At 41.5% G+C, this 25,156-nt stretch overlaps 1 protein-coding gene across 2 annotated transcripts; it reads left to right on the forward strand.

Moving 5' to 3' along the window:
• The first annotated feature begins 6,394 nt into the window (after positions 1 to 6,394).
• CEBPG (CCAAT enhancer binding protein gamma) lies at positions 6,395 to 17,040 on the forward strand. 2 transcript variants are annotated; one of them, XM_074969163.1, is made up of 2 exons: positions 6,395 to 6,527; positions 14,790 to 17,040. In XM_074969163.1, the coding sequence occupies exon 2, from the start codon at positions 14,907 to 14,909 to the stop codon at positions 15,357 to 15,359; it is 453 nt and encodes a 150-aa protein (XP_074825264.1). In that variant the 5' UTR covers positions 6,395 to 6,527; positions 14,790 to 14,906; the 3' UTR covers positions 15,360 to 17,040. The 2 variants fall into 2 exon arrangements, with proteins under 2 accessions (XP_074825264.1, XP_074825265.1); XM_074969164.1 differs by lacking the exon at positions 6,395 to 6,527 and adding an exon at positions 6,558 to 6,580.
• Positions 17,041 to 25,156: the final 8,116 nt, after the last annotated feature.

A 25,156-nucleotide genomic window follows, 5' to 3' on the forward strand; every position in this document is an offset into this window, starting at 1 on the left:
AGCACATAAAATCAAAAGAGCCACACGTAGTTGCATTCTGCAATCATTTTAGAACTTGTTTCCATTTCAAAAAGCTCAAAAAGGGGGGCCTGGCTCCTAATTAAATCAATGAGTTTTGATATTTACTTCAGTTGGAATGGGACTGAACTCTTGCGCTCTCTCTAATTTTTACATAAAGATATGGAGTTACTTACATTTTCTTCAATGGAGAGGAAACGTACCATATGTGGTTAACAAAAGTCCTGATCTTGCTCCCACTGAAATCAAAAGCAAAATTCCGGTTGACATTAGCAGCAGCAGGACTGAAGCCGATCACAGATTTTCTGTTATTCACAATATGCTTTCTCAAATTTCCCTCCTGTATAATTTGTATCATTCAAGTATAAATCATTCAAGCATAAATAACTCAGTTTCTACTAATTTTCCTGTCCAGGGGGGCTAAACAATCAGGCAGGCTACACCTGGGAGTGACTAGATTGTGATTTCTTTTTCCCCTCTTTCAAGCAGCTGCATATTGGGTTTGAGTATTATTTTAAAGACCATTGCAGGGGTACAATAAAACCATTGATGCTATGGAGAATAGTAATCAAGAATTAAGGAGTATTTGCCCTCCTCCTTCCCACAGCAAGGGACTAAACGAGAATAAACAGATCTAGGCCTCTCATATTTCATTACTGTTTTTATAGCTACCTTGTTCAAGTTGTTGTTCTGATCCACCAAGAAGCTTTTCAACTGACTGAAGATTTATCCCTAAACCATTAACACTGTTTAATATCAGGTGTATATGAATCAGACAAAATTCTTCATTAAAATACTCCCCATGACAAATACTATGAATGTCCTAGTAATTATGGGTGGGGATTTTCGTGCAGTGGCTGATCAAGCCTTGGAAAAGAGCCATGGCCTTATGCATTCAAATACTAAGCTATCTCAATCCTTGCATCCCTCATTTGTGCTTTTGGGAATATAGGACAGGTGTGGCAGTTACTAAGCCTGGGTACTTGAGAATTCACCTTTTATTACTTGGTGCATGCCACTTATTCTCGTTCAGACTTGTTTTGGGTCTAATGAGTCCCATTTAAATCAAGTGTACCTGTGATACATAGTATTTTTCTTTCAGGCCATGTACCTACTTCATTTTTTCCCCCTGTGTAGCTCTTCAGCCTCGCCCCTCCTGTCACATTGTAGGAATGGGAGCATAACAGGTGGCAGTGAGAAACCTATTATTTATCCTTGGCCACTTAAAAAAAACAGCCCTTTTCATTTGCCTTAGATAACTAAAAAACCTTATATTAAGCATAGTGCTATAAATACTGAGGTAAGATTGGCTAGGGCTTTGACCCCGGTCCTACTGAAGTCAACAGCAAAACCGCCAATGATTTTAATAGGAGCAGAATTGCGCCCCTAGTTATCTAAGGCAAAACTGGAAAGAGTTTAAAGGCAACCACAGTTTGATATTCAATTTACTACCTTGCCAGAACATGGCAATCTTCTCCCCTTTAGATAAGGCAGTCTCAGAATGGCCTAGAAATTTAGGCACCTATGAGCAATGTGATGCACAAATATCTTTCTTCCAGATCAAGCTGTTCTCCTTAGAGAATATGGAAGAAGGGGATACAGAGGAACTTGATTAAAACTTTTCAAAGCTGAGTGCTCCAAATTAGACTCCGGTATCAATATTCAGCTGTTTAAATATAAGTTCCCTGATATTCATAGGTGTTGAGCATCTATATCCTCTGTTGACATCAGTGGGATTTATGGTTGCTCCACACTCCTGAAAAATCAGGCCATATATTAGGTACCTAAGTTTAGGCACCCAGGTTTGAACATATTGACTCTTATATAATAAATGTCACAAGAATATGAAAATCACAGGTGTCCTACCTGCATTCTTGTCTGATCTCAAGAAAGTGTGTGTGAGACTAGAGAAAAAAATACACATCTTGTCACCTGGCATTAGCATTCTATTTATGAAAAAGCCAGCATGAAAGTAAAATGTCAACGGAAATATGCAAGACTAAAGTCAAATTGCTAAATGCAAACTCATTAAATCTGAAAATGTAAGGGACAATGAAGGCCCATACTGTTTTTCTTTATGAACAAAAACATTTGCAGAAGAAAGTACAAATAATGAGCATAAAACTGGGATCACACAGAAAACCTCAAAAATATTAAAACAAGGACAAAATAGTTTCCGCACTCTAGGTGATAGGTGGTGAACCTTCTTAAAAGTGTTCATAAGGCTTAAGAGAAAGTATGGTCTTTAGGTAATGGTACCTTCACTTTAATATAACTGTATATATTATTACAATATGCACAATATTAATACTGGAACATTGCTATGGGAGCCCACCTAGCACCAAACAAATTGGAAAGGATTCTATCCTAGCAGGGATTTGGTAGTTCTGGTGACACTTGAATTCAAGAACTACTGTACATGGGCCAGTTACCTGGCAATAATTTGTTAAGGTGTGTACATCAGTGGCATATCTAGACAGCATTAATCAATTTTCTTTCTCTACTAGTTGGTAGGTTTCTTCAGTTTTCTCTCTTTCCTGAAGGCCCAGTCTGGTTCTCACTGAAATGAGGAGTTTACCTTGCAAACAATTAAGCATGCATGTAACTTTATTCATGAGTAGTTCCACTGAGTTTTTAGCATTGTACACTATTCGTATGAATAAGGTTACGTATGTGGTTAAATATGTGCAGGATCAGGTCCTAAAATGATGAGTTTAGTCTAAATTTTTCCTTACATCAGATTTCCCTTATGAGGATTAATGAATGTAAGGCACAATTTGAGGTCCCAGGAAGGCATATTAGAAGTACATATTATTCAAGTATTATTAGGGCCTGGCTAATGTTTCATATTTACCTCAAATTTTTGTTTATACGGTTGGTGTAACATGAATTAAATCACTAGTGAAAAGCTGCTGGCTGCAGATACCATCAGAGAAAACATCAAACAGTTTCAACTGGAGAAAGAACAAAATTAAAGTTGAAGATGTTAAAACAAATGTTTGGCGATTGGTGAGGAAATAGTCCCAGGTAGCAGTGAATTGAGTAATTTGTCCAGACTAATCCTCAGAATTCTTCCTTAAGATATGTTTTATTTCTACAAGGCTTAAAAAAACACACATAAGACCAGAAGCCCAAAATCTTTTATGTATCTGGCAAAACCATATTATTATATTTGTGCCAATGAATATTGCAGTTGTGCATACAAATGCTATTACTAGCACATTTCCTTTGTGTACACCAAAACACTGTGCAGGTAGGTAGAGGGTCAATAAATTGTATTACAGTCTTGGCTTACACATGAACTTGAACACCTAAATTTGGTCAAAAATCAATGTTTCACACATGCAAGCAACATAAAAAATTTATCATATAGCCCTAAGTTTTCAGAACTGCTGCATGCATTTCCTACGACTGCTGATACAAATAGCCAGAATTACAATAATGCATATGCAAATTAGATATGCAAATAAGCACATATTTTTACACGTGTATCTGTGCTTGCAGAATTCAGGATATCTGGGCTGTATCTTGTGGGTATTAAAGTTGTTACCCCTATAGCCCACACACACACTTCCTGAGGCTTTGGAGGTATGTGTGAGAAAATCTGTTAATCCAATAGCCCTGTGCACTCAGTCTGGCACTGAGTGTGTGTGTGTGTGCGCGCGCACGCATGTGGGGGGCTAAAAGCTATTACGCTAATAGTCTCCTTCCATCCACCCACACTGCTTGGAATTGGAGGAGAGGGTAAAAGTGTTTACCCTGATAGATCCCCTGCCTCTGAGATTGGGGTTGTGGTTAAACAGAAATCTTACAGTTTGGTCATGGGGTTTTGATAGGAACATACCTAACATGGGTAAGAACTCCTTTCTTTGACACAAGAGGCTGTGTTAGCAGGAATGACATTTCCAGAGAGGCGCTGGGTGACCTTTTTCCACTTTCAGCCCAAGAAGTTGAATCTACATTTGAGACGTAACCAAGTTCCTCTTATACAATGCTAAAAGGGAGCTCACCTGTTGCCTAGTTCAGAAGAGCAATAATGTTAGCTTGGTTTCCTCTCATTGTTGTCACTAAAATTTCTTCTGACTGAGGCCAGGCTAGTTTGCTTTCAGGAAAGCAGTGTGGCAGACATGAATTACTCCTGGGGGAAATCTGCGCTACTGCGCAATGCAGAATTTTGCAGAAATTAACATGCATGCAGAATTTCCTTTCCTCCACAGAAATGGGCTGCAGTGCTGCTAGCAGCCACTAGGGGCCATTGGATTCTGCAGAGCCCAGCTTGCACATGGAAGACACTGCTGGGGGAAGGGGGAGGGAGCTAGAGCAGGGGTTCTGAAACTGGGGGTCGGGACCCCTCAGGGGGTCATGAGGTCATTACATGGGGGGTCGCGAGCTGTCAACCTCCACCCCCAAATCCCGCTTGCCTCCAGCATTTATAATGGTGTTAAATATATTAAAAAGTGTGTTTCATTTATTAGGTGGATCTCACTCAGAGGCTTCCTATGTGAAAGGGGTCACCAGTAAAAAAGTTTGAGACCCACTGAGCTAGAGGGTTCCTGGCAGCTGCAGTTCCCATTACACCCTGAGGGAAGGGGAGGGCGGTGCACAGGAAACTGACTCCATGCAAGCCTGTGACGGAGCATCAAGCTGTTTCTCCCTCTGATCCCTGGGCTCTAGGGGGGATGGGTGTTTGGCAATGGGGGGGCCCTGCGGTTGGGCTCTGAGGAGGAGGGGATGCGGATGTATTGGCTGGGGGGGGCGCAGGTGGGCTCTGGGGGGGGGAGCGGTTTTGGGTGTCTCCCCTCCCTCCCTGCCCCCAGCTGGGCTTAAGGCGGTGTGGGGGGGTGGGGGGGGAGGAGGCAGAGAAACAGGAACTGGGTTGGCATAGTGGTTTCTCTAATCCTGGAGAAATTTTTGTGTCTGTATTGTTACAGACATACTTGCTGACACGTATTTTGAAATAAATTACCAAAATAATTGAAACTGGCATGCTTACGTAGTGTTATTTTGATAAATAAAATTTGCAGAATTTTAAAATATTGTGAGCAGAATTTTTAATTTTTTTGGCACAGAATGCCCCCAGGAGTAATGAACGTAGGCAGACATGGCATGTACACCAAAACATACAATTTGTGTGTGTGTGGGGGGGTAATGGTTTTTGTTTTATGTTGATTCGAATGTTCTCCAGGCCTTTAATTAACATCTTACAAGGCATCTATCTAACTGCAGCTGCTGAGTGGGAAATGACATGTAGCCCTGAGAGATCATGGAGATACTGCAGGAAGGATGCAACAAAGAAACTGGGATTTAATATCCAATAGATTGTCCAATATCTACTTATACTGTTGGTTGATAAAAATTACTACAAATTCCTGGATTTCGAAGATTACTAATAAGAGTTCTCGGTCATCGATTTCACCAGAATAGAAAGACAAAGGTGAATTAGAACAGAACCTACAAACAGCCATAGAAGGATCTTCAAGAAATGGGGGGTGTTGGCTTGCCCATTTTCCCTGGTCCATGGCTTCTTTAGGCCAGTTTATTATACAAACATAGCTCATGTTTGTAAAGATAGAGTTTTCTGCTTGGCGCACCTTCTAGAAACCCCTTCCTTCCCCGTCTCATCAGTGTGTGTGGGGGAGGGCTATTGCAGTAGCAAGTTCTCCCCTCAAGCAGTGCGGGGGACTATTGAGGTAACAGGTTTTACCCCCCACCCAGTCTCAAGCAGTGCGGGTGACTATTGGGATAACAGGTTTTACCCCTCCTCCCAGTCTCAGGCAGTGGGGGAGGCTATTGGGGTAACAGGTTTTTACCCCCCACCCAATCTCAGGCAGTGGGGGGGTATTGGGGTAACAGGTTTTACCCCCCCGCCCCCGTGTCAGGCAGTGTGTGGGTGAGGGGCTATTGGGATAACAGGTTTTACTCCCCACCCAGTCTCAGACGGGGGGGGGGGGTGTACTAGGGTAAAAAGGTTCCCTCCCAGTCTTAGGCAGTGTGTGGGTGAGGGGCTATTGGGATAACAGGTTCCCCCCAATCTCAGGCAGTGGGGGGTATTGGGGTAACAGGTTTTACCCCCCCGCCCTCGTGTCAGGCAGGGTGTGGGTGAGGGGCTCTTGCGATAACAGGTTTTACCCCCCGGTGTCGGGGGGGGGGCTATTGGGGTAACAGCTCTCCCCCACCCGAGGGAAAAGCGCTCCCTGGGGTATGGGCGGGATGGGAGCGTGGAGGGAGAGGGCAGTGCCCAGCCCCAGGGGGATTTACCAACCCCACAAAAACAGCACCTCTCTCTTTAAGAGAGAAGTGGGGTGTCTGATTGGCTCTGGGGACTGCCAATCGGGGCGGCTATTGCATCATCCCTGTGGCAGGCCGGCCTCTGATTGGCTAGGACGCTGGGCCGAAGGAGAAGGGTTTCGCAATCGCCGCTCGCCTTCACTCACCAGTTTAAAGAAAGAGACTCGGGCCCAGCCCGCGCCCCCCTCCCTGATCGATACCGGTCTCGATCCCCGGGCCAGGTGAGGCGCGGGGCCGCTCCGCCGCGCGCAGCGAGACCCTCCTCCCGTCCCCGGTGAGGGGGAGCCGGCCAGGCGCGGTACCCCCGGGGTGGGTGGGGGAATTACACCGGGCACAGGCCGAAGCGGGGCGGCGCGGGAGGAGGAAGCTGTGGGGCTGCTGAAGAGGAAGGATGAGGGGTGCGGGGGGGGCGATCGGGGAGTTGTGGGAGCTTACGGGGGTCTAGGGCGAGTTGTCGGGTGGGGGTGGGGTCTGTTGGAGATGTGGGGTGGGTAGGTGGGGGTCTGGTCGATGGGGCGGGGTCTGAAGGGGTGGTCTGGGGTGGGCATGTGGGGGGGGCGGGGTCCGTAGGGGTGGTCTGGGGTGGGGCTGGGAGTTCTGGTCGGTGGAGGCGTCTGGGGGGGGGGTGTCTCCCAATGGGGCGGGGTCAGTAGAGGTAGGGCGGGGTGGGGCTGGAAGTTCTGGTCTGTGCGGTCTAGGGGGTCGTGGAGAGGGCGAGTGAGGGGTGTCGGGGGCCGGGACTTTCCTCACGGTTACGCGGTGGTGTTTCGCGTGGAGAGCGTATGATGCAATCTCCAGGCAACTCTCCTCCCCGCTGGGATGAAGTCATGCTTGGCACGGAGAGGGGAGCCCGGAGAGAGGGAGGCAGGCCTCTGGTCCCCGAGTCCCCAACCACACCCTGCTTCCTGATGGGGGAGGGACAGACACACACAGAGCGCCCCTCTCCCTCCCAACCCCCCGTGGGGCAGCCGTAAGAGAAGGGCCGGGGGGGGGGGGGAAAGAGCGAGGGGAAACCACAGACACACCCTCAAGCTAGGAGAAGTGCAAATACTGACATAGAGATCAACAGTAAGAGGATGATTGAGGCCTAGGGCACAAAGGTGAATAACCTCTCCAGAAAGCGTATTTGTTTGAAAAATGTGTAGTTGCTGTACACAAGCTTTTATTGCACCTTTTGGAAATGGAAGATCCAGTCACTCAAAGACATCAGCAAGGTGGGCTAGGAGCACAGCATGTTAATAAAAATATTTACTATCCATATTTATGCATAGCTGGATGTATTAGCTACAGTGTTAAGTGATTCCTTCAGCTTTCCTTTAATATTTTAGAGATCAAAATAGTTTGTGAATAAAAATATAATCCTCGGGGTTCAGAATGAAGCCCTCCTTTCCTGTTGGGTGCTCTACTAGTCTAACTTCCTGGTGGGAACCACTGTCGTAAACAGCACTATGCAGGTCAAAAGTGAAGTCAAACATAACCTTAAAAACAAAAAGGAATTTTTTAAAAAAGTATCTTTTATGTGTGTGGGAAAAAAAGGTACTTTTAAAATTCCTTTATGTTTTTAAGATTTTCATAGTTTACAATGGTAGTAGAGACTTGGGAATTAAAGGTGAAGAGCAATGGTTTTGTCAAAAGGTTACAACTTTTCTGTGGGATTCCCAAAGGGGGAAACTGTATATGGCTGTCTGGAAACGTATGTACTACTGTATTCAGCAAAATTACCTCCTTAAGATCCTGAGAATTCTGAGCTGCAGACTTCTGATTTTTCTTCATCGACATCAGAAGTAATATGAATAAAAGGGATGCAACTATGGTGTTAGAATAGTAGTTCTTTTGAGGGACACTTTTACAGGGGCATGATTCATGTAGTTAGAAATTTAGATCATTGGAAGCTTTTCAGACGTTTTTGTAAGTTGAAAAACATTTCAAAGTGGAAACTAAAGAGTTAATTTTATAAAAAAGTCCCCTGTATTGGTTACAACTGGCATGTTGGGAACTTGAAAATGAAACTGACTATAAATGAAAATGAAATTGACTAAGCCAGAGGAAAATATATAAATATTGAAAAGTAAACTGAATTTTAAAAGTTTATTTCAATAATCTTATGATGGTGTTGGTAAGTATGTACACACCTTCATTTGACATTGTCCTTTGTTTATGGTACTTGTGATGTCCTTCTCTTTGCCACCCCCCCTCCCCCCAGGAAATCTGCAGTTCAGATTTTTCGAGATTTCAGGGAGCTAATGATCTTGAATTAAACTGGGCATATACACTTTTTCTCTTTTGGACTCTTCAAGGGAGTTTTGAGTATTTTCATAAAACCTTTGTTTTCCCAGACAAATCTTCATATCCCTACATAAATATTTTAAAAAATAAATTATTTGCACTGAATATATCTGACTTTGCTTTAGGTATTCAGTTCTGAAAACTGTCAGGAAATGCCTTATCAAAGTTCCTTAAAATTTTTAAATGCAAAATTATTCCATGTTGGTTGGAGCAAATATTAGACACAATTTTTAAAAAAAGGGTCAAAGATGAAGTAAAAGATTTGTTTTAAAAATTGGTTAACTATTAAAGTAATCAACATATTTTAAAACCAGAGTTGAAATTACTCTTCAAGTTTGAAATTCTGTGCCTTTTCCATGACATCTGAGAATCAGGCTGATTCCTGTATCTTGTCCTACACCACGAAACTGATGACAGCTCCTGTATGATTTTTATTTTATTATATTTAAGACATTTAAAGTACTTAGTTACATTTCTTCATAATTAGATGTTGTGATTATATTTTTGTTACACAGTTTTCCCATGACACGTAGAAAAACAGTTGAGATATCTAGGAAAGCATGGAAGAGGAATATTTTCTTTTGATCTTCTTTGTGACAGCAGTTAGTGGGTAGTGGATTTAGGGCCCTGTTCTGAGCAGTATTGGTCCTGTGAGTTGAGAGTGCTCAGCACCTTGCAGGATTGAGCCTTTAACCGAGGTGTACAGCAAATGTAGGTTTGGAGCTTTTATTCTGTTGTCATTTATATACCATTATCTGGACTGAATACAGTCCTGAGGTTTTAGCTCAAGTGAACAGGCCCACTGAAGTCAGAAGGAAATTAGAAATACTCAGCACCTTTCAGGTTCAGTTTCTATTTAGGTAGTATAAACAAGACAGTTGACTTAAAATTATACACTTAAGGCATTCTACCTAGATGATCATAATCAACTCTGTCTCACCTCTCAGAAAATAGGCAAGGAGCAAAATGAATGTCTGAAGCGCTGAAGAAGTGGTAAGAATTGTTACTCAAAAAATGAGCCAAATTAACATTTTGTTTATCATAAAATCTAAACAGCCCATAACAGAAGCTTCCAAATAGTATATTGACTTATAAAGAGACATTCTTAAGGACTTCAAAAGGGTTAATGTTTTACCCTCCACTATTTATAACAGTATCTTAGAAGCTTAGGCAAAAGGAGGAGTATTTGTTCTTCAGTGTGACAAATATAATTTACCCCTTTTCCTCTGCTTCTAAGGAAATTAATATGACTAGGATCATTGAAGTCAGATCTTCGTATTCTAGCTGAATGTTCATTGGGAGTTAGAAGAGCAAGCACTTGTTTTATTATTTTTAAAGTCTCTGTTCAAAATCTGGAAAACATTCTTTATCTGATTTAAGTAATTCATATTTAGAGCCTAAACTGTTTACAATCTGTACTTAATGTACTCCTTAGCATCACTGAGTGTAGTTGCATCCTCACAAACACCAAACAATCTCTTACGATTAAAGCAATATACACATTCACGTACCCTGCAGGTAGCTGGAAAAATGATTACAGTTTGCTATGGGATTTGCTTAAACTGCAGGCATTTACATTTTGGCCTCCACTGGATAATGTTCAGGGTTCTACTGAAATTGGGTGCTCACTAGCTGATGCCTGTGGGCCTACAACAATGCTCACTGAGCTATTACTACATATCTACTACGCAGTTGTTCGAATTGCTTATTAAAGTGTTATTTCCTGGGAAATTATTGCTTGTGGAAAATGGTAGACTGACAGCCTGGGAGATCAAAGTCCTCTGTTTCAGAATAGGTACAGCACAGGCAGCAGCAGTGCAGACTTCCCAGCACTGCCTGCCAACAGTCCTGCACTCTGACCTGGACAGATCTTTTGGGACAAAATAGTTGGTTTGATAGTCTTGACAGAGAAGTAAAGGGCTGAAAGGACCACCAACTAAGGTGGAGGATTTTTGTGACGTGGACATCTCTCTAGCAAGAGTTGCACTTAACCCACTAAACAGCTATCAGATGGTGGTAACCTACGATTACGATCTGAAGTTGGAGGTGGAAAGTGCCACACTCAGTGAACATTCCCTTGATCCTTCAGTTGTCACATTAAAGCTTTTAAAAAACCATTTGAATAGGGAGGAGAAATTGGTCTTTTCCTCCTTCCCCCAAGCTAATGCTAAAATCACATTAAATACTTACAGTAGGAAAACAAAAACATGACATTTGGCAACATGAAGAGACTTGTCAAGATCTGGGTGGGGTGCTTGTTGGGCATGGGCTGTCGAGATCCAACCTCCTCTTCAGAATCCTGAAAAGTACAAAAAGCAATTACATGTTACTGTCACTAACATGTTATCTAACTGGACTTGTCCACACATAGTTAATGAGGGCCCTGGGAGTAATGGACTGGGGGGTAGGATAGCATATGTCCAAAACCAGCAATATGACAAAAGTTACATAAATTGAGTGTAATTAGAAGGTTCACATGGGGTCTATTTGAGAGGTATACAATTTTGCATGTGTTAGAGATTCAGAGTATTATTTGGGAAGGTAACAAGTGCAAGTCAAAAATTAAGAAACAAGCAAATGCTAGGACCCTGACTTTAATAAACATTCATGTGCAATTCGTGCAAATCTAGTACTTGCACATGGAGCTGGCTTGCTGAGAGTCTGTCCATGTGCATTTGCAAATTAGCTGCATAGTTAGGGGAATCCGGACCTAAGAGCTCAGTGTAGCATGAATTACCAAAGGTTGCTTTAAGAGCTGCAGTCAAGAACTTATTAAAGACAAGGCCTAGACAGGCACATACAGCTGGATAGACATTATCCGGGCTACATGGGCTCCTTCTGCCCTGAAATACTATTTTCACTACGAAGATTTTTTTGGTAGCAGATAAATGTGCCACACTTCTCAGTGCACTTCTCAGTCATTTTAAGGAAATTGCTTTTTAGTGTGTAAGGGTTTTGACTGTGCAAGGGCACATTTATTGTGGAAGAAGTTTTGAGCAGAAACACTGAAATGATCAGGTAATGCTGATTTATTCAGCTTTTCTCTGAATTTTACTTGCGTGTAAATTGCAACCACAGTCTCTTTTATACACTCAAGTTGTGAAAGAAAATATAGCTGCTTGTCCAGAAAATGTTCCAAACTTAACAGTGTAAATAGAAATTTATATTAAAATGTTAGTTTTGTAGCTAATGGCTGACATGCACTGAAATGGTTTGTATAGCCCTTAATGAGGGTATTTTTCATCATTAAAACAGTCCTTTAATGACCCCCTGAAAAACTTGAAACTGAAATTGATTTTTTTTATTGACATTTCCCTGCTTCAGTCATATGTATGCATTGATTTATTATTATAGGGTTGCTGTGCTGGTAGCATTTTATTTGAGCTTGTAACATTAAACAAATATTAAACATCTGCTAAACAAATACATAGAGTAGGCTAACATTTGGCCCTATCAACTTCTACAATATAATTGTACATTTAACATGGCCTAGTGAATAGAGCATTGGACTGAGTCTTAGGAGACCTGGGTTCTATTACTAGCTCTGCCACTGTGCTGCTGGGTGACCTTAGGCAAGTCACTTCCCTTTTCTGTGCCTCAGTTTCCCCACCTTTAAAATAGGAATACTACTACTGACATCCTTTTATAAAGTGCTTTGAGATCTATGGATGAAAAGTGCTGTACAAGAGCTAAATATTATAATTATCAGAGTCAGTAAAAGACAGGAATTCTCAAATGAATCCTTCCTTTATATTGGTGTGAAGTTGCACATCACCTTCATTGCCTTATGTGAAAATTGACATATATGAATTGCTAGCGACTGAACGAAGCCAGCTAAGAAAAAACAGGGACCCCACAATAAGGGAATAGATCCTCTGTATAGACTGACGATAACCCTGAAGATACCCATTTGTCTTTGCTCTTACAGCAGACATTAATAAGCTCAGTGTCTCATTTACAACCATCTGTGTTGATCTGTTATCTGTGTGCAGGAGTCAGATAGTCCGTCTATTGTGCTATGCCCTAAACAATCAGGTCTTGTTAGTGCAGGGTCATTTTATGCAAATAAGGTATTTTCTCTTAACCCAACATGAAGAGAAATCAATCCTCCTGTTTTTGACTGGTCAGTTAGTACTTGTGGGTCCCACCTGTTTTTTAAATACACAACTTGTGTTTGCACGCTCAGTTGCCTCAGCTTGTTTGTGATTGAGGTGGTTCTCTTAATGTGACTATCTGTCACAGCCTTCACGTGGAATGTGTGCGGCTTGTACATGCCTGGCACTTGGACACAATCTGGTTTGCCTGGATTTCTCACACACCGGCTATCCATCCCACCTCTTTGCTGGGCACAACCGATTGTGACACTTATCTCTTACTTGCTTTCACTTTTCATTTCCTGGGTTGTTTTATGAAGGGTCTAGAGGATACAGGAGAGAAATTATGCAACTTTTTGTGAATACAGTTTTGATTAAATCATTTGGAAACAGAATTTATACAGAGCTGCTGAGTACATTTAAAAAACAATGCTTGAAAATGTAGTGTAGTTGCAACCCTGTCCATCCCAGGATATTAGAGAGACAAGGTGAGTGAGGTGTCTCTAATGTTGGTAAATGATGTGTGAGATTGTATATGCGGTGACTTACAGATTTTTCAGGCATCTGTGCTGTTGTTCTCTCTCTCTAAAGTGGAAGTCAGAGAACAGGAAGTAGGAGAGAATTTTCTTAATGAATCCATGTAATAAAAGAAGACAGTATCGATTAGGAAACCAGTACTTTAATACTGTCTAAGTTTCTGGTGACATCACAGTCCTCAAGCTCTGGCCTCACTGTGCAGACTATTACCTTAACGCTACTTGCATTTATTTGAATGCATAAATCATTCAACTAAATACAGCTGTGTATTTCAATGTGCAATGCTTCAACTACACACACTGCGTTATTATAAAGTTGGATTTTCAAAAAGTGCTCTTTTAGCCTAACTTTGCTCCGATTGAAGTTAATGGTGTATACACTTAAGCACCTTGTTAACTATTTGCAGAATCAGGGCCTTAAGTTATTGACAAGCTTGAAAGTTTTTTCATCTTTATTTAGAGAGTCACTTGATTCATTGCTAAAAGACCATCTTACACACACACACGTATATATATATATACACACTTTTGGTCTGAGGTCAAGTAGAGAAGTTCTAGCTCAAAGGGTAATTTGTTTGGAAAGTTATGAGTGTCTGAAAATAGGGACTCTGGACCTTCTCAGCCATTACTAGTATAAATACGATATCCTTCATGATGACAGTTTCTGATCAAGTTTATATTGTAAGTATTTCTTTGCAGGGCTACTTAGTCTCCTTAAAAAGAACAATTAGCATGTTAAGCTAGCACTTTCTCATTAATCATGTTGGTTGCTACTTCATTTTGTCATAGTATTGTGAACTGAAATGGGAACACTTTACATTGGAAAGCATACATTCAGACAGAACAAACACGAATTAACTTTGTAGTTTAAACACATAGAAAATATTTTTCATTTACCTTAAATGAAGTAGTTATTCCACTCTGTTTAGCATTGTTAGGCCTTAATTGGAGCACTGAGTTCAGTTTGGGGCATCATATCTTCAAAAAACAGACCCAAGTGAAACAAATTCAAAAGAGGGCAGATAAAAGGTTTGGAAAATACTGTAAGATTTATTCAGCCTAGAGAAAAGGAGATTAATTCGAAACTTGTCTACGTGTGTGTACAGGGAGGGATAGTCTAAAGAGGTCAAGGATCAACGATTACTGTTGGATCAAGAGTCAGACTATTAATAGGTTTAATCTGCAGCAGTGAAAATTCAGTCTGAAAATTAAGAGAAACTATATAATTGGAGGAAAAGTTAGACAGTAAAATGCGTTGCCAAGATTGGGGTTATGAAACTGGAGCTATTCAAGGGTGGCTAGACATCAGGGATGGTTTTGGAATAACTGAATTAATCCAAGCATAATAATGGGAGGTTTTCTAGATGACCCACTAACAATCCCTTCCAACCCAAATGATTTGATGAGACTTCTGAAATATCTCAATAATGGCAGTTTCTCTGTTTCCAGCATAATAAACAGTTACTGCCAGACGTACCAGCAGCAGTGTATGCTAATGCTAGTGAGGCGTAAGATCATAGCTGAACATGGCATTTTAAATGTTTCATAGAATTTATTTTTCTGTTAGGTTCAACTTGCCCGTAATCCATGTGAAGATTTGCTGGCAACATATTATAGAAGTTATTAACAGTTTTTCACCATCTCTAACAAATCGTATTGTGGTGTTAAAGAAGAGTCTGTCCAAATGAGCAAAACATCACAGCAGAACACCACTACAGAAGCAAATGGTATAAGTGTGATTCACACACAAGCACACACAAGTGGTTTGCAACAGGTTCCTCAGCTGGTGCCAGTTAGTCCTGGTGGTGGAGGCAAAGCTGTGGCTCCAAGCAAACAGGGCAAAAAGAATTCCTCCGTGGATAGAAACAGTGATGAATATCGCCAACGCAGAGAGCGCAACAACATGGCAGTGAAAAAGAGCCGGTTAAAAAGCAAGCAGAAAGCACAAGATACGCTGCAGAGGGTCAACCAGCTTAAAGAAGAAAATGAACGTTTGGAGGCAAAAATTAAGCTTTTGACAAAGGAGCTTAGTGTACTTAAAGACTTGTTTCTTGAGCATGCACACAATCTCGCAGACAATGTGCAACCTATTGGCACTGAAAACACCACCACAAACCCAGATAACACCGGACAGTAGACACAATCTCCAAACTTCACAACCTCATGGACTAAACATCAGAGGTGCAGCCCTCTCTGCACTACTCATTCAGTACAGGGACGGAATGCTGTTCTACCTTTTTATAGATCATCTTGTGGGTATTTTTTCTCCTTTTAGGTTTAACACTGAAGATTTGATACAAATAAAATATAAACTGTTTTGAGTATGTTTTAAAGTGTTAAATATTTTCTGCTCTGAAAGGTTTGGTTAAACAAGTAAAAATGATCTAAATGGACAAAACCAGGAGCCTGTTAGTGAAATTGAATTTCTACAGCAATGTACATTCACCACCTTATATTTTGCATATTTTAAGGAGTACAGCTGGGAAGTTTTACTGTAATACTGATTGATAATTGGATGAACTGTCTGTTCAATACCCTTTAAAATGTATTTCTTAAGCAGTCTGTTTTCTACATTGTGTATTACAAAACTTCAAAGGCCAGGGCAGAAGTTTGTTTTCTAATTTGGTGGGCTACTTCAAATGTGCAGCACAAGCCCTATCCAAGATAATGTAGATCTCTCTTAGTCATAGTTAACAGGGAATGCCTACTAACAGTGCCTAGTAATGGTGAGCCAGGGTGCTTACTAATGTTTTCTAAAGACTACTACATTCTTTGTGAGAAATTGTAATGTATTATGACTGACATACCCAGAAAATTGGCTCACAACCTGTAAATGGCTATCCAGAAGCATCATGTCTAGGAGGTAAAGTAGAACAACATTTTATTTGTATAACCCCTTTAAGCCTGTGTTCAACATGCTAGCATTATTCATATGGTGACTTTGGGTCCTTAATAGCATCATGTTTTGGTCTCCTGAAAATGTTTAAGTTCTGTAAAATAATTGCTTATTAGAATCACGCTGCTGCCAAGGTGCAGGTATCAGGATGAGACTAACATACACACATTGACTAAAGCAATGAAAGGGCTAATGCAGAACATCTGTTCAATCACAATGTAGACTACTTGATCCTTACTACCATACAAGGCCAGTTATATGGCTGTTTAGTTTAGCAACTGATATCCTGCAGAAATCCAAAGTAATTTAAAAAAGAAATGCCCCTAGTTTGAATAACTGATACAGCAGACTTCCTATAGACACCATTGCCATGCGAAGGAGTATCTCAAATATTGATTTATTCTGATGAAACAGTTTCTATCTAACAATGTTTTTTTTCTTAAATTTGATAAGTCCCTTACTGTGACCCATAACGCAGAAGTATGTATTATACTGAGGAATTAAACTAGAAAAGTGAAGCAGGAACTTTGATGTAACCTTAATTTATTTTCATTTTTAAATGTTCCATTTATGGTATGTGTGTTACATATAACCCGTGTGTCTGGCTAGTGAACTATTACCTTATTTTTATTTCCCTCCTACACTACTTGTTTCCATACTTGACTTTGTAGTATGATTGTGTGTATTACATATGTATTTTGGAGGAGAACTTGGGTAAGATCTTGGTTAGATGCTAAGTTAGAAAATAAAACTTTCAAAAAATCCATTTTGAGTTTAAACTTTTACTGCAAAGGTCATCAACCAAGGAAGACTTTTACAGCTTGTCCTAGTTCATGGAAGTCTTTTTACAGAGAGATATTTTCTGGTTCTAGTCACAGCTTAAGTAGGTAGGGTTGAAATATCAGAAGCTAATAAAAATGTTTTGCCTCAGAGCCTAAATCGTGCTGCCTCTTCTTTGCCCTCATACTTAAAAGAAGCAACAGCATATTGGGGCCCAGGTGGAGCCTCTGCCGTATACCCATGACTTCCTTGGGACCCTTTCCTGGCGTATTCTAATGAGAATCACTGCCTGCAGCGCCTGGCTAGGCCACAAATGGTATGAGTAGAATCCTTTTCAGCTAACTTATTTGTACAGTAGTAGTTCATTATGGTGATGTTGGAACAGTTTAGCCACATTTTCAGCTTTTGTCTTTTCCTGAATATATTAAAGAAACTGGCCAGCTTATTTTCATATCATCTAAATGTAAAGACAACATCCATAGTTGGAAGGAGTCTGTAATGGAGCTTTTAAGGGAATTCAAAGCTTTTTACAAATGTGGATAGGTATCCCTTGGTTATAAATTAGGAAAGTGAGGGAGAGAGATTCAGGGCCTGGTTTTTTTGTAGGTGTTGATCACCTCCATTCCTATTGGCTTCCACCACACGTACTTCATGTGACCCACAGATGCTCAGTACTTCTGGAGAGAACGCTAGGATTATTAGCCTGTTGTCCTGCAGCAAGTCAGTGTCCGAGCTAGGAATAGAATGGTAACGATTTACATAAAATAGGGTTGTTCAAGTCAAACTGCTACAACTTGGCAAGAAGGCAATTGGAGATCTCTGCTGTATTGGGGGCTGGACTTATTTCTGGTATATATTCAGATCAGCAGCTCTCCACTGGTGATTAGCAGTGATTTTCTGAAGAGCCACAGGGAGCCTGTCCCCATTCCTCATCTATCTTCTATTAAAACCCTTTTATTCAGTCAGTTACAACATGTCCAGCAACGGTCCAAAAACCAGCTTGGTCTGAAGTCTCACTCAGAAAAGCTTCGAGAATTAAGATCACCATCCACGTTCCCTGAAACTGCACTGCAGCCAGCATATTAATGCTATTATGAAAACAAATCAGTGGGAAAAGGTGCCTTGGGCATATTTCCTGGTTATTTGTGCAATGGAAAAGCCACAAATGCTGAAGTTATTCACTTTAGTGATATTTTCTGAGAAATGGTTCAGGCAGCAAAGCCTCCCCCCCCCGCCCACATTGATATGGCTGACCTGTGCAACATCTCATTAAACATCAATGCAATAGTCCAAAGCATTGGACTTGTTTGGGCTCTGTACTGGCCCAAATTTCCCTACAGGGAATTGGTGGCATTCTCTTTCCAGCTTCTAACTACCTGAGGCCTGATTCTCAATTACAGTAAGTCCATTTTATGTTGCTCTGGCAGTGTAAGGGGGTATTAAAGTGGGCTTACGTTACATTTACACTTTCAGACCCTTGGATATGCCCAGTACCACTACAGTATAAGGAAAAGAAACCTAAGAGCCTGGTATATTTTCTTTGTAAAATGCATCCCCAGGGATCTTTGAGTACTACTCTGCTATAAATGATAATCTATAAAAACGTGTAAATTCTTGTATTCTTCTGAATGAAATCTAGCCTTTTATTTCAGAACTGAACATTCAATACTTTTGGACAACCCGGAATTCAGTCCAATTGCACATTAAGTTTAAGAAAGATATACAGTATGATTCTTTAAAGCTATATTTGCTATTTTTACTTCAGTGAATATGTAACTTATTTTCCATTTCTTTAGTATGGAATAACCAGGTTAAAAAAAAAGTTGAGTTTTGCCAAGGCAAGTGTTAAGTAATCCACTGGGCATTACGTTTTTCGGGAGTGGAATGTCTTATATTTAAGTTGACTATTGTAGCAAGCACCAAAAGCTGTTTAAAATTAAATTTGGTTCTGTTGCTATAGACATGCCTCCTCTTACTTTGTTAATCAAGGCAACCTTGCAATAATTACCCGAATGTCCATTGTATTGCATTGAATGAGCTGACATCAAATTTCTTTTTTACTACAGAATTTTTTAAAGGTCTCAAAGGTCCATGTGTTTTGAGGACTATTGTGTGGGTGTATGCCTTCAAAATTGCTGAGCCCGTAAAACAGAAAACAATCTTAAGTATGCCACTCTTCCTCTGCTTATACTAATGATGAAATTTCCATCATTTTTTAACATTAATGCTCATTACAGTAATGTTGACATAACTCTTCTCAAGATGTGGGTGGCATAGAATAACCATTGTACGATGTATCCTGTATAATTGCAGCAAACAGGTAAGACACAGAGCCAGGTATCTGAGGCAAGGATACTACAGCTCTTACTACACATTTTCATAGTTGTTGTTGGCCTCAGTAAGTTTTGGAAACCCGTTCCATATCACAAGTAAAGCTATAGCCAAATCATGAAAGGGAAGTTTCCCCTGCAGAATGCCATGATTTGTGCAAAGATTCCGGACTCTTCGCGTTTACTGGAAAATTATGGAGTCTGTTTCCAAAAATTTCCTTTTAACGCTACACTCCCTGGGTCTGATTCTGAGCCAGGGTAAATCAGTACTAACACTATTGAAGTCAACTGAATTACACTGATGTAAAATGGGAAATAGGCCCTTTATAGTCATGTTGGTTGTGCCACGCACTATGAACCTCATTACTCTAATTCTGAAGACAATTGCAAGGCAAAGTTCCTTCCTCTTCCCACCGTGTCATTTAAAAAGCAGTATTATGATATTGTTAGGAGCTCCAGTCGTGGACCAGGAATGATCACATATTTAATCTATGTAGAATCCTTGTTCGGTGATTCCCATCATTACTGAAGAGAAGCGCTGTCTCTGTGCGTTACATACAGAGACAAAGGAATACTCCATTCTTTTTGCCTGAGGTTCTTATATCGTATTCCCATCCAAGCTGATGATCTAACGTGACTCAGAAAGGAATTAAGCACAAGACCTGGCAGTCTAGCTATAATTACTCCCCACACCCAAAAATCTTTATTTTTGTCCTTTTCCTTTTCTACCATCTGCCACTGTTCTTTGTATCACAAAAACTGGAGCCTAAGCATCTGAGTGGTCTCTTACTTGTGCATTGCCAGCCAACTCTCCTCCAGTAAACAAGGCTGGACAGAGTTTCATTAATTCAGTGCGCTGTTCATCACAGGCATTGGTACTTCGAGATACTCACCCTCTTTCCTGGCAGCTGAAGATTCTGTCTCTAGGACACAGCACTTCAAGGTTACTGAGCTGGCCACTCATCTAGCTATTTAAATTACAGTGCAAAAAAGTTAGTATTGCAGACTTAAAAAAACCCCAGCCACACACTCCAGACTCAGGCAAGACAATATCATGAGATGTGCACTCTGTGCGCTAACAGTGTGGACTCCAATTTCTTCTAGTTTAAAATTATTAAAACCACTACTAAAGGGTTGAAAAGTAAGTTGTTTGCATAGTGACCTTTCTAACAGCAGTTTGTGCGCTTGCTTTACTTGACTAGAGAAGTGCCCAGACAGCAGCGTGTCCCTTTAAATACACAAACCCATTGATGCAAGAGACTATAAAGGTTCATTATTTTAAATTACATGTAATTGGGGGATCAGTTCCAAGAGAGATTGTGCTGAATCTATTGTTAGTTAAATAATACACAACTATTGTCAAAGGAATAGGAGCATTGACCTTAAATCCACCAAAGGATAGTCAGAGACAGGGCTTTACTTACCTTGCTCCCAGCTGGTACAGCACAGACTGTCTATTTAACATAATACATCAATCTTACTTCTCTTCCTTGGATACCTGTAGTCCCATGGGGTAATGAAAGGGCACAGTAGATTACTTCTATTGTTAACTGTACAACTCAGACACATACTGGGACTGTTTCTCTTCTTCCTCAGTAATTGATGAGATAAATACGCTTCTAAATTGGAAACTTCAGTGTGTACATATTTCAATGTAGTTTTTCAAGTTCATTTTGCATTTTATGCGATAGTTATTCATGCTGATTATACAGGACAAGCATCTCCCACCTGCATATATAGAGACCTCTAAGAAAGGTTCCATGTGCTCTGCAGCAAGCTTGACGTACATTTTGTAGCAAAATCCTCTGTTTGTACAGCACCGAGCCCAGTGGGGCGTCAAGGTAATACTGCAGCACAAGAGAGTTCAACATTTACGCCCCACTAATACAGTGGGGGGGGGAGGGGGGAGGCAATGCACTCCTCCCTTTAGGTGCTTTTTTTCAGCCTGGTTGCAGACTGAGGTTTGTTACCAAGTTAAGACCTGCTAATGTAAGGTCTGATCTGCACACAGCTTTTGTAGCAGTATAACTCTGTCCCGTGAGAGGTGAGATCTTTTACCATAATAGTTATACTGGCAACCCCTAATGTGGATGCAGTTACACCAGGATAAAGATGCCTTACACTGATGTATCTTATTCCCCTTCCTGCATGGGAATAGCTATACTGGCATAATTATGCACATTAGAGGGGCTTGTACCATTTTAACTATCCCAGGAAAGCTAGCATGGTACAATCCGTATGTGTAGGTGAGGTGTAATGTCCACACAAGTGCATTGCACCAATTTAACTAAATCAGTTCAGGCCTTGGCTACACAAACTTGCACCAAAGTAACTAATTAATTCACTCCTTTAATTATTTCAGTGTAAGTCTGTGTGGACTTGTCCATCCTAGGGGGCAAAATGTGTTTGTAACACACTTGAAAACCCTAGAAGAAATGAGAAAGCTGTAGTTATAACCTATTCCCCTTGACCAGCTAACAAATTTAACATGTTACCTCTCACATCCAACAAACCAAACAAACCTTTTATACCCCTAGTGTGAAGACTTTTTAGAAACAAATGTGCCCTATTTCCATAGTTTTTAAGTTGGAAAAAAATTACTTTAGGCTAAATCAAAATAGGAAACTTACTCCAACAGAAGTGTCTCCACACACTAACTAGCACCAAAATAACAAAAGGTGTGAGTTAGTGCAGGAGTGAGATCTTTTGGTGGCAGTTTGCGTGTATAGCCGCCCTTTGTTAAATCAGTACAGCGTGTGTAGACCAGGCCTTGGGCAGACATCTTTGCATGGGTTATATTTCAGTCATCCTTGGAAGGGCTTTTTCCCCACAATCACAAGGGGTTCAAACTTAGTTTTTTATAAACAAACGCTGAGATTCTAGAGCAGAGTTCTGCAGAAAGAGGCAGATTTTATGGTGACAAAATTAATGGGGCACTGACTAAAAGTGAGAAAACAAAACTAGATTTAAAGGAACATCTGGGACACGTTTAATGAAAGAGAGATAAATGTCAGTTGTGTGACATCTATTTTGTTCTTTCTCCTTTCAGAACATTTGTTCTTTGGTACATGTTGAAGCACAACCAGCTCTGCCTTCTACAGTACTATTTGCTCAACCAGTTCTACAGCAACAGGGAACAATGTCTGCCAAGATTAATCACGGAGGAAGGGGGAAGCCTATTAACTAGACAAAGGTTATATTCTAGTTGAAACAAATCCAAAACTGTATTTTCTAAAAACTGTAAAAAGTTACTTTCAAATAATCAAAGCTATCCAACCAAAACAAATGGAGGTTTCAAAGTGCCAAGAGCAGCAGATGAGTGAGCTAATGGGTGTGTTCAGAGTATGATTACAGAAATGTACTCTGACTTATTCAGGAATACAGATCCTGACCAAGGCCAGGAAGTGGTGACACGAGCACAGTCTTGCACTGGGTAAACCGGTAGGGTTTTTGGATGGAGGAGAGTCTAGAATGTTGTTAGACTCTCTCTCTCTCTGTTCTTGTAGCTGCAAAATTATTGCAGTAAAAACTGGAGTCCTTTTCATTAGTACGTTTCAATAGCCAGAAGCTTTTTAGGAGGCACAAAAAGTAGAAGGATTAATGCAGTTACAGACAAGCCTGCCAGTTGTCACAAGAAGCCCCATCACCTCACCCCACTTCTCAGTGACGACTGAAAAGAGCAGAGACCTCATTCTAGAGCTCACGAGACTTACCTTTTACAAGCCATATTATAGTGGAGTTACCATTACAAGATGAATCAGTCCCCACATTTGTAAAACAAATTTATATCAGACTAACTGAGCCAAGTATTCTAGACTAGACTATTTAAATGTATGTGTTTGGTTAATCACTATTTAGCACAATTTTGTATTTGTCAATGGGTCACCCATTGACTAACCACAATGAGTGTGTTCGTGGTGCATAGAGGAACCCAATTAACATTTTCAGAAGAAATTATTCCAGCCAAGACCCAGTTCCAGCTGCTGATGAGGAGAGCAAAATGCAACCCAGTTGGCAGGGGATCAAAAGTGGTTTGAAGTTGTATTCTGTGATCCTGCAGATTGCTGCGCTGCACAAAGGGCTCCCTGTCCCCTACGCCAGTCACAGGGAGTTTGGCAACGATGACAAGAGCTGTCATTCTGGCTCCATGCCACCTGCTGATCTGTCCACTTTGGGATCACCCTCTTGTGACAATAGTCTGGCGCACAGTGGCTGTAACACAGGGGTGGGCAAACTATGGGCTGTGGGCCCGTCAGGGCTTTGGATCTGGCCCATAGGATTGCCAGCCCCGTGGCGCAGCGGGGCTAAGGCAGGCTCCCTGCCTGCCCTGGCCCCATGCCGCTGCTGGAAGCGGCTGGCACCATGTCCCTTTGGCCCCTGGGTGTGTGTGGGGGGGGAGAGGGCTTTGTGCACTGCCCTCGCTTGCAGTCACCGCCCCCCGCAGCTCCTATTGGCCAGGAACGGGGAACCGCAGCCAATGGGAGCTTTGGGGAAGGTACCCAAAGGTGAGGGCAGCACGCAGAGCCCTCTGCACCACCCCTTCCCCAGGGGCCGTAGGGACGTGGTGCTGGCCACTTCCGGGAACAAACCCCTCCTGAACACCCCAACCCCCTGCCCTGAGCCTCCAACCCCATGGCCTGAGCCCCCTGCCGCACCCCACACCCCTCCTGCACCCCAACCCCCTGCCCTGAGCCCCCTCCCACACTCCGCAGCCTTCCCTGTACCCCAACCCCCTGCCCTGAGCCCCCTCCCGCACTCTGCACCCCCCTTACACTCCAACCTCCTGCCCTGAGCCCCCTCCTGTACCCTAACCCTTTGCCCTGAGCCCCTTCCTGCACACTGCACCTCCTCCCACGCCCCACCCCCCTGCCCCAGCCCTACATTCATGACCCTGCATGCAATTTCCCCACCCAGATGTGGTCCTCGGGCCAAAAAGTTTGCCCACCCCTGCTCTAACACAAGGAATAATCTGGGCCCTGAAGTCTGGAAGTGGTATCAGTGAAACTGAGCACTTGATGATTATATGATGATGCTGGGAAAGTTCTGAAGTGTATCAACATAGGTGCTACCATTACTGGAGGTAACATCTGTACAAATTGAGTTTCTGAACAGATTGAGGTTATTGGGATTAATGATTTTGTTTTTAAGATTTTACAATATACTTTGGACCTAACCCCCTTTTTTGGGCTAAAATAAATATTTAATGTGTTGTTTATACAACAGAAGAATTGTTTTGGTGGTGCTTTGTAGTCAGACTACATGCCAGGCCACCACTACCCAGATAAGCTGACAGTCTAAACTGTGTTTTAGTGTATTCACAAAACAAGGAAATATGACCTGGATTTATTTGTTATTTTGTAAGTAATGCCATTCTGTCATTGCGAGAAATGTACTTATTCCTTACAGGCAATCTCATAAATATTCATGTACTGTATGGTAAGGAAATGTTCCTCTGGAAAATGCATATCTTGCATGCAGGAAAACTCAGTTTATAATCATTATTATTACACATTTATAGAGCATCATAGCAAATTTTAAATGGATCCTTTGCTATTATCAGATAGCTTTGAAAATCCCACCTGTTCTATAGGGTGTATTCCATTGCATAACACTGAATTCCTGTAACATAAAACTCTCTCTTCATGCTATTCAGGTGGAATTTTTAAGACTCCAGATCTGTAAACGATGGTACCCCACATCTTTTAAGGACAGAGACAGAAACCGACATCTCTCCCTGCCTCTCTGAGCAAAGGGGATGTGGCCTGTGTATGAAAGTTCAGTGCCCTCAGTATGTGGGGAATAAAACCTAGTTAATGAAGTGCCTGAATTTCCAGAGCACACAATGGGTAGAAAGCCCAGGTAAAGATAGGGTGATGGAAGAGGGATGTAATGGGAGACGGAAAAAGTGACCTACACAAAGTTATGAAC

The sequence above is a fragment of the Natator depressus genome, chromosome 12 (assembly GCF_965152275.1).
Source record: "Natator depressus isolate rNatDep1 chromosome 12, rNatDep2.hap1, whole genome shotgun sequence".
NCBI classification, from domain to species: domain Eukaryota; kingdom Metazoa; phylum Chordata; order Testudines; family Cheloniidae; genus Natator; species Natator depressus.